This window comes from Ursus americanus, chromosome 23 (genome assembly GCF_024610735.1).
Source record: "Ursus americanus isolate L20-20 chromosome 23, mUrsAme1.1.p, whole genome shotgun sequence".
In the NCBI taxonomy this organism is placed as follows: Eukaryota; Metazoa; Chordata; class Mammalia; order Carnivora; family Ursidae; genus Ursus; species Ursus americanus.
The window spans coordinates 11,073,926-11,084,127 of NC_142149.1; the positions used below are offsets into that span (position 1 = coordinate 11,073,926).

The 10,202-nt window shown below is 46.1% G+C and overlaps 1 protein-coding gene across 1 annotated transcript in view; it reads left to right on the plus strand.

Moving 5' to 3' along the window:
• The window catches only part of LOC123802947 (ABC-type organic anion transporter ABCA8), a 68,079-nt gene extending 58,110 nt beyond the window's left edge, over positions 1 to 9,969 (plus strand). The window contains exons 32-39 of the mRNA XM_045813962.2: positions 1,522 to 1,682; positions 2,325 to 2,400; positions 2,474 to 2,568; positions 3,298 to 3,417; positions 3,588 to 3,728; positions 5,081 to 5,160; positions 6,685 to 6,740; positions 6,866 to 9,969. Coding sequence (XP_045669918.1) covers positions 1,522 to 1,682; positions 2,325 to 2,400; positions 2,474 to 2,568; positions 3,298 to 3,417; positions 3,588 to 3,728; positions 5,081 to 5,160; positions 6,685 to 6,740; positions 6,866 to 6,964 — 828 coding nt within the window. The 3' untranslated portion in view covers positions 6,965 to 9,969. The remainder of the gene's footprint in view (positions 1 to 1,521; positions 1,683 to 2,324; positions 2,401 to 2,473; positions 2,569 to 3,297; positions 3,418 to 3,587; positions 3,729 to 5,080; positions 5,161 to 6,684; positions 6,741 to 6,865) is intronic.
• Positions 9,970 to 10,202: the final 233 nt, after the last annotated feature.

Consider the following 10,202-nt stretch of genomic DNA (forward strand, 5'->3'; position numbering starts at 1 on the left):
TAAGCCATTATATTCCTTGTCCTTCACAAAGTGCTTGGATACTGAGACATATATTTGTAGAAATACACTATTTCTTGAGAGTGTTTTCAAGGAATGATTCAAAATTGAGCAACAGGGATATGAAGTCAACCTGACTCGTACATGCAGTTGACCTGCGTAAGGTGCTCAGACACCAGAAAAAGAGCTCAGGTTTAGTAAAGAGAGAGACAACATGAGGTATAGAGAACATATTTCCCCCAAAATTCTATGGCAGCAAATAGACAACTTTAAGAGCTTCTTTGGAAAGGATGTCCAGGGATTGGGGAGAACGGAATACAAGGCAGAGGTCTGTGGCACCACAGCAGGGGAGAGGGAGTGGTGCTCAAGCCCAGAAGGGAAAAGACCTCCAGGAATATGATTGACACTTATCCCACCAAAGAGGGAAGAGGAAACAAATATTCACAGTCCCTCCGAAGCCGAGATGAGAGCACGTAATGGTGAACGGGTCCGCTCAGGGATGTTGGTGGCTCTCTCAACCGTAACTGGACTCCTTAGCTCAGTGGAGCCCACACTCCCATTCAGTCACCATCTGGGCCCTAAATCCTTATTTGATTTCTCATTAAGCGTGGGGGGAAAAAAGGAGGTAGCAACTGTGCATAGATAGACGGTAATGAACTATTTTAAAAGGTAAGTAAAATCCAAGTTAACAAAGCGAACTATTTGGGTGTCATGGAATGAGCTTTAATCAGATCAGCCAGTGTGATCTTTATAAAAAATGCCATCGTCATCGTACTTCGGTATTTTCAACAACCTCTTACTGCCCCTCCCTGCACCCCGCTGGCTTGTCCCAAGGGGGCCGATTGTAACATGCCTTCCTCACTCTGCGCCAGGCCCCCAGCTTTGCCTCGGGTCTAAGAACAGATCGAGCATCATCACGGAACAGGGCTTTGCACTGGTGCTTTGCTCTGCTCCAAATTCCTTTCTTCCGGGCTTTTCCGTGGCAGGTGCCTGTCCCACTTCCGCCCCAGTGGTCCCTCAGCAGAGGGGCTGTCTCTGACCATCCTACCTAGTGATGTTTGTAGTTAGTCCCCGCCCCCAGCATCCTGTTAGTCCCCTCCCGGCATCCTGACTACTTCCGTGAGAGCACCACTTAGCACCACAGACAGCTGTCTGTATTCCAGCCGCTCATTTTTCTACTTGTTTATTGCCCAATTTGCTCAGCAGAATGAAAATTTCATAAATTCATATACTTGTTTCCTGACTATGATGACAAAAAAATTGGACATAACCTGGTGGCCATGATGGCAAGACATATTTGCGAGATACCCGACTTTTCAGCTTAGATGAGAAGGTGCACACACTTGTTTTCATGTATTTCCTCTGTGACAGCCTCTCTCCGCGCAGAATGATTACAGATTATTCAGCCCAGTTAGGACTTAGAGAGTGCCTAGTTTGTCTAGGTTTGTAAGGAGAAGAGGCCATTGAGATATGCAGGAAAAACAAACCCAGAGGCAGGCTCTGAGACTGCGCTTCTCTTTGCAGGTGCTACTAAAAGGGAGTATTGGGGACGGCTCCCTGGGCTTCCTGGGGTACTGTCCCCAGGAGAACGTGCTTTGGCCCAGTCTGACCATGAAGGAACACCTGGAGGTGTTTGCTGCCATCAAAGGGCTGAGGAAAGCGGACGCAGCAGTCACCATCTCGAGGTGGGTGGGAGCCACATGTGTTCTATACCTGCCGGGATGGGAGATGGTTGGGAGTGAGGAGTTTCACTGTCAGTCCAGAACAGGAGACCCAGATCACACAGGGTAGATTCCCCACTAGAAACTGGTTTCCTGGATGTGTTAATTTTCTTCTCATATTAAATATAAAAATAGAAATCATTGGTGAACGTTATCAAAAATACTAAAATCTAAGTATAAAGTATTTATCATAGAACAACTATTTAGAAATCATGAAGTGGGCTTATTTTCTTTGAAAAGGGAAAACTTTCTATCTGGAGGGATCAGACCAGCTAGTTGAAGATTGCCTGGCATCAGGGCATCTGGGTGGCTCTGTCAGTTCAGTGTCTGCTTCCGATTTGGTCATGATCATAGGGTCCTGGGATCCAGCCCTGTGTTGGGCTCCCTGCTCAGTGGGGAGTCTGCTTCTCCCTCTCCCTCCGCCCCTCCTGCCTGCTTGTGCTCCCTCTCTCTCTCAAATAAATAAATAAAATCTTGTTTAAAAAATTGCCTGGCATCTATTTTCCGAACTGCATTTCTGAGCTCTGCTCCCTATCCCTGTGCTGCGTGGCCCATCCTCCTACCTTACTTCCTTACTGTAATGCTCCTGCGTGTTTGCTAATTCAGGTTGGCGGATGCACTCAAGCTGCAGGACCAGCTGAAGCTGCCCGTGAAGGTCTTATCCGAGGGAATAAAGAGGAAGGTAAGAGGGGGGCTCAGTGTCACTCTGCGCACCCCACAGGTCGGTGCCAGACTCGCTGTTCCTCTCGTTGCAGCTGTGCTTCGCGCTGAGCATCCTGGGAAACCCATCGGTGGTGCTTCTGGATGAGCCGTCCACCGGCATGGACCCCGAGGGGCAGCAGCAAATGTGGTGAGGGGCGCTCCCCAGCCAGGGCCCTCTCCAGCGCCTTGCAGGAAATTTGTGAAGTGTTTTACTTGTGTAAAAATGGTCCCTTACACTGTTTCTTAATGGGGGGGGGGGGGGGGAACACCTCTCAATATTAGTAACACCAATATTTTGTAAAACAAACACAAACCCTCTCTGGTAATATTTCATCATTGAAGAAAAACTAAGCATTGGCTGGACCCAGTCACACTCACTGTAAGTAGGACCATTGCCCCACTGATCTTTGAGGTCGGGCGGCGCGTCTGTGGGCCAAGGTCGTCGTGGCCAGTGCTCCGGAGGGGAATGGTCATTCCCATTAGGTTGGAAAGGTGGGCGTGGGTTCTGGATCTTGTCTTGAATATTTATTCCACATGTATTTTCTCCTACTAGGTTGTGACGCCCCTGTGGTTGAATTCTGTCTCTGTTCCTTGGCACGGCCCTTTCATTAACAATCTCTTGCTCAGCATTTCTCTCTCCACACAACCTGGTGATCAACTCCGTGTCCGGTGACTGCTTCTCCTCCAGCGCCTGCCTCGCGTCCAGCGGCCCTACCTGGCTCACCCTCCTCGTCCCACCTGCCCTCTCCAGGGTCCTCCCTTGCTTGAGCTCCCTTTGCTAATGACTCACCCGCAGGCCGCTAAAAATTCTTTTCTCCGCCCATTTATGATTAATTAGAAGTCTTACTTAATTGCAAATGGTCTTTTGACGATGTAGGCAGGCGATCCGGGCCACCTTCAAAGACACAGAGAGGGGCGCCCTCCTGACCACCCACTACATGGCGGAGGCCGAGGCCGTGTGTGACCGCGTGGCCATCATGGTGTCGGGAAAGCTGAGGTGGGTGCCCGTCCAAACCCACCCTCGGCCCCCAGCTGCACAGTGCTCGGCCGAGCTAGACCCACTGTATCCGGGTCTAACAGTGACGCCTGGAGACAACCCCAGCAGCAAATCAAGTCTCAAAACATCGTGTGCCCCGTCCCTTTCCCCTTTTCTGTGACGACCTCCAGATGTATCGGTTCCATCCAGCACCTGAAGAGTAAATTTGGCAAGAATTACCTGCTGGAGATGAAGGTGAAGACCCCCGAGCAGAGGGAAAGCCTCCATCAGGAAGTTCTGAGGGTTTTCCCCCAGGCTGCCCGCCAGGAAAGGTAAAGAGGGCTGCTGGATTTGAGCTGATACCGAACGTCAGCTTTTCCTTGCTGGTGTCATGGATTTGGCATCATTAGAGTCCACATTGAGCCCCAAAGGAAACCTAAAAGAAAGCATCTGTGGGACACTGCAGAAACTAAATGAGAGAAGAGGAGAGCTGATGGAAAATCGGAGATAGCATGTGCTGGGGTCCTACTAGCTGCAGACACGGTCGTGGTCTCGTGCTTTCTTGTTTCATCCGCACTGAGACTTGCCAAGGTAGACACTGTTGTCGCAGTGAAAAATGAGATGACTTCCAAAAAGCACTGTGAGCAGCTGGCCACTACAAGGACCTTAACAAATGGAATTGAATGTTATCTTTAAGTGTAGGAAACTGAGAAGTTAGGTCACATGACAGAGCTAACAAGGGGCATAGGTGGAATAGAAAGCTAATTATTTTCTTTCAAATCTATTAACACTTCCAATTTGACATACAGTCTGGTCATGGGTCAGTTCTCAGGAAAATCATACAGTAAAAAATCAAAGATTAACTTTCGGGTCACTTTTAACGCCTAGAATTTACTGCAGAAGACAGACAATTTAGGAGTTAGTAGAGAAAACTGATAGAAAAGAGTAATAATAAGTCATAACAATATGGTGGGGAAATATTTCTACCCTGGAGTGTAAATATCAAAGCAAATGCTGTACTTCCGTGTGCAGCCCGTGACTGAACAGAAACAGGTAACAAAGGCGCAGGGAATGAACAGAATAGATGAGAATGACCGTCCCATACATAGAGGAAATAGTATCTTATGCAACGAAATCTAAATCTTCCTGATTTTCAAATGATAAAAAGACAAACGTTCATCTGGGAGACAAATTATTTTTTAAAAATTGTTGCTGAACATTATTAGGTGTTGAATTCCTGGTGATTTCCAGTCCCCTCATCACAGACTCAATGATACCCTAAATGAGAAAAGTAGTTTGGCTAGCACAGGGTGAGGCTGGAGAGGTACGAGTTCTCTAGAGAAAAGACTTAGACCCCCACCTGAGTTGGGTGACTTTAAGAAACTACGTGGCATCGGTCCCTGGTGGCAGATGAAGCTGGAGAAGCAAGTGTTCAGCTGAAAAGACAAGGTGGCAGGCAACTTGGGCAAATGTCCACGTGTCCTCTGCACCTGTTCCTCTCCATCCCAGGAGCCAAGGACATGAGCCTCTCCCATCCCCTGTTCTCCTTGTGAACAGCCTCACCCTAGGCATTTCGCCGGCCCCACACTGACTCTTATTTAAGGATAATGACCAGAGACAGGGTCGAAGCCAGCTTGCACCTGCAACGGCGGGATCAGCCTCAGCCCCGCCTCTCCTCCCACAGGTACTCTTCTGTGATGGTCTATAAACTGCCAGTGGAAGATGTGCGGCCCTTAGCACAAGCCTTCTTCACATTAGAGAAGGGTAAGAGCAATAAATTTTGAAATAAGATCCTGGAAAGCAGATAATTCCAGATCATAGACTAATCCATCGGCCTGACAGAAATGGAACATGAGCTAAGGTGTTAATTTCAAAGATTTTATTTATTTTAAGAGAGAGAGCATGAGCAAGAGAAGGGGCAGAGGGAGAGGGAGAGAGAGAGACTCTCAAGCAGACTCCTTGCTAAGCGTGGAGCCTAGCACGGGGCTCGATCTCACGACCTTGAGATCCTGACCTGAGCTGAAATCAAGAGCTGGACGCTTAACTGATTGAGCCACCCAGGCATCTCTAAGGTGTTAATTTTTAAAGTTAAAAATCTCCAATTGAATTTTAGGGGCACAAAAGCAAAGAAGTGGAGGATTCTGTGTGTGTTGGGGTGTTGAGGGGCAAGGGGTTAATGAGAGTGATTTTACTTTTGCTTTGTGGGATTTTTCCATGTGTTTTTGTATATATATATTGGGAAAACCTAAGTCAAAATTCAGTTGTGTATGCATTCAAGGAGGATGCTTTCTTTGGGAACATTGATGCATGATGCGTATTTACAATTTAATTTTATATGGACTTGGCGTATTATTTTGTGGCCTTAGGCTGTGTATTAAGAAACTGGCCTCCTGTCTGGTCATTAAAACAATCTTCCTGTGTCTGTTGTGCTTCACAACTGACCACACTGCATCTGTCACCACCGCCCCGTGTTTGTCTTGCCACCTGAGCTCATTAACTCTGCCTCCCTGAGCTGCGCTAGCCGGAACTCCCTCCCTATATGCTCTTTTCATTGTCGCAGCTCTTTTTGCTTGCTTATCACCTTCCCTAGGGAAGAGATTCAAGTCTCCTGGTTCTAGAAGGCTCTTTGTACTCCTGCTGATAACATTCATGGTCATGGTGACACCCCCTTTCCATTCTCTGTGGGGAGCACCCTGACTTTCTGGACCACGTGATCATGCAGACACTCCCAGATTGGCACTGTGACCAGTACTGGCCTGGTACTGTTGGTGACATTGCCAGGCTGCTGCCACCTATCAGGGCTGTGACCACCCTTCCCATCTATTCTGGTCAAGGAGGAAGGTTTTCAACTCAATTAGGAGCAAGCAGTCACAGTGGAAAGAGGGTCAAAGGATATCTACTCCCCAGGGAACCACAGACGTTCTTTCTCCATAATCTTCTGAGGCTTCCTTTTGCAAAACGTGTCTTCCTTCAGCCTCTTTCTGTGCTGAATGTGAAAAGCGCTGGCTCCCACGTACCCGGAAGGAAACCTTTTCAGCACTGTTTCCTTCTTAGATAGAAATCTCCAGCTCTGTGCTAAATGAGCACAGTGTAGGTACTCTTCTCCCCAGACCCCAGTGAATGCATGGGTGCACTTTTAACTGCATGTGCTTAAATCAGCAGCATTCTTATCTAAACTGTTTTATTTAAGATGTTTTTAAAAATTGCTGTTCGTACGGTATGCGGACTTCTAAGACCGTCTGGGTATAAAAATAGATGAACTCCTAACATCCGTCCGTCCTTCTGCAGTTAAACAGAGCTTCGACCTGGAGGAGTACAGCCTCTCCCAGTCCACCCTGGAGCAGGTGGGTCAGTGTGAGTGACTGTTTCATCCGCGGGCCGCAAATGTACAGCGTGTGCATACGCTTTGCACTCACTCGGAGCTACAGGAGGCAGCGTGACATCCTTCCTTCTTTCTTGTCCCTCTCAGGTTTTCCTGGAGCTCTCCAAGGAGCAGGAGCTGGACGACTTTGATGAGGAACTTGACCCTTCAGTGAAGTGGAAGCTCCTCCCACAGGAAGACCCTTGAAGCCCCAAACACCCTATGTTTCCATTCAAGCCTGTGGTTGTTTTTTAAGACATTTATTTTTATAGCATCAATGTCATATTTTTAGAAACCGTATTATAGACACTGACATGGTTCTTCCTGTGGTGGAGAGGAGGAGCAAGGGCTGGGCAGTTGCAGCAACCATGTGGACAGAGGCATGTGGCTGAGCCCACCTCCCAGTCACCACCTCTGTGTTTCTGCAGGTCACCCTGATTCCACCTTCCTGTACAATACTGAATAAGTACATTTACTTTTATGGGGTTATGTCATTTTCTGAGTACCATAAACACATTTTGTTTAATTTTTTATCAAAACCATAAAATACTTTTTTCTAACCTAGGCTGAGAAAGTCCGTACATTTATTCTTCTACAAGTTTGATACTTTGTGAAGCTGATATTTTAGTAAGAACTTTAAGTGACCATGTTAAAAGCATCACACATTTTTTAAAAAAAATTTTCATGTATATTCTTCTGGCTAAAAATATTAAACCATCATTGGCCATAATATCTGATATCAGTATATCTGAAACCATATCCGCTGGTAACACTATCAATAGTATAGACCTAGTCTGATACTGGCTATTAGGAATTTATTGTACTTTTTAAAATTTCTATAAATCAATGAAGTCCCACTTTCATTGTATTTTAAAATCGAGGCTTTAGAGTTGCCTGTTTTTATAACTGACGTTTTGTGTATGTTTGCCACCTGGTCTAAGAATGTTGATCCATTTAGTAACAAATCAAATGACCAAGTTGGTGGGAAACATAAATCTCATATGTGCAGTTTTGAAGTACATTTTCTATTTCAAATATTTTCACGTGTCTTTTTCTTGACAAAGTGGCCTCCCTATTTACAAATTCTTTGACATCAAGTTGAAAAAAATTCGAATATAAGAGCTAGTTCACTGCTTTCATCAACATGTTACCAAATGTAAAGAAAAAACAAAAAACAAAAAAACACCACACCATGATTAAAGAAGTTAAAGGTGGTGGGAAATAGAGACATTTCCTAGAACGGTGGTTTTTGTTTTTAAATACCGGGTGTGATTGCCATGCGTAAAATGTAGTTAAACAAGATTTTCTGAGTGGTGGAGATGATTCCCTGAGCAAATTTTCCTGCCAGTTCTAACTTTGTGTGTCCTTTCTTCCCTTGGGAATCCCTGACCCTCTCAGACTCAGATAATTTTTAGCAGCTCAGAAAATTCTGTTCTGGAGAGCATGGCTCCCATGCTCCCTTCCCAAGGTCTGTTTGCTCATCTTGTGCTGGTTTGTGCAAGCACACCCTGATTGCCCCTTCAATCGCTATCTTGAGAAGGTGGGGATCCCATCCTTCCTCTGCATTCCCTACAAGCAGACTATGCAAAAGAACGTGCTGTTCAGCGTCCAAGGTCAGGGGCTCTGGGGGTGGCCAACCTGGAGCGTCTCCTTCGTAACAACGAATATCCAGATGGCAGGCTTTGGTCTCCTGGGAATGCTGCCCATGCAAGAAAGGGAGAAGCAACAAGTAGTTGTGAAGCGAGTTGCTATGTTACATAACCTTGCAGCGGGCGGATCTCCGCAGTGGACACTTTGTCTAGTTGCTGCTCCTGGACACTCAGTGCATAAGTTCCCCCCGATAAACCTCCATCTCCATCACCATCTTGGGCCATTTCTTCAGTCTCGCTGGGCCATCACCTACCCTCAGCTTAGAGTCTAGGCGACACAGCTAAGAACAAAAACATGGGCAAGACTCAGTTCCTGCCTTCAGCGACTGTTGCTGTGTGGCACGGTGGTTTAGAGGTTGGCCTAAATTCAGTTTGGGGTCTACCATTTACTACCTATGCACACCTAGTTTACCATCTCCAACATGAGCTACCAGTACCCACCTCAGAGGGTTACTGCGACCACCCAAAGCTACAAACGCAGTAACAGCACCAACTGCTGTCCAGCTGTTAACCAGCATCCAGTGACCAAGAAGCTCTCCTCCGCCCCGGACGGCTCCCTCTCTCTCCCCTAGACCCTTAGTTCTCAAGGATGTATCTACATGGACCTGTTTTGACCACATTTCCTAAGGGCCAGCCAAGGTATCTGTAAATAACACCAAACAGACTTATTTTCAGACACAAGCCATGTCTTCTTGACATCCTACACCTGGTTGAAAAATAAAGATATTGGTCCATTAGCGGGGGTATTGTTTCTACCAAGCCAATCAATTTACTTTAATTGAATGTTTCCCTTGAATACTATTTTGTTGGATCTTTACACAACCAAGGGAAGGTAAAACAAACCATAGAAGACTTCACATTGCAACCCAAAGAAATAATACAAACTAACTCTGTTTTCTTCTTTGAAGTTATCTGGGAGGTCAGCGGGAGAGACATCCTGAAGTGAGCAGAATTTCAGCACTAAGCACCTTTTTACTCGGCCTGTGGATTGAATCAACCTTGACATTACAGACAACCAGGTCTGTGGACAAATGAAAGTGACACTTGTGTCAACCCTGAGTTTTAGTTTTGTACTTTCTCTTTCTCCAGGAAAAGTCTTCACGTGGCTTCGTGTGGGACCAACGTCTGGCGTTGGCCTCACCTGGTGCACCTGCAGAGGATATCTGCTGAATCACAGACATGGGGCCACACAGAGCATGGTGAACTACAAATGTTCGGTGACTCCGTGGCAGATGTAGACATTTCTGAGGCCAGTGGGGAAGCCAGAAGCTAAAAGCACAGACTAGCTCTGTGGGTTTTACTCCCAACCTGGAAGAGCCCATTATATCTGCAGGCCACATAGGACAGGGAGCATTGCTGTGCTAAAAATCACTCTTTTTGCTCCTTACGGTCAATCTTACTCTATCCATCCTTTTCCTCTTCATCTCACTTGTAGCCTATAATATTCTTCTAACTTCCTTTGTTTTTTTGTTTGTTTTGCCTTTCCTTTGGTTGTATAGAGATCCAACAAAATAGTATTCAAAGGAAACATTCAATTAAAGTAAACTGATTGGCAATACCCCAGCTAATGGACCAATATCTTTATTTTCAACCAGTTGTATGATGTCAAGGAGACATGGCTTGTGTTTCACTGTCCCCAACTCCGTCTTATTCCAATCTCTGTGCTTGATTCCTTTCCAGCTCATTTTTTGGTCTCACCCCCTTCTATTCAGATCTATGCCACTTTCAGAGCCTTTCCTAAAATGTTGAAGTAAAACGGTGGAGGAGAGTTTTTCCCATAATTAAAAAAAAAAAAA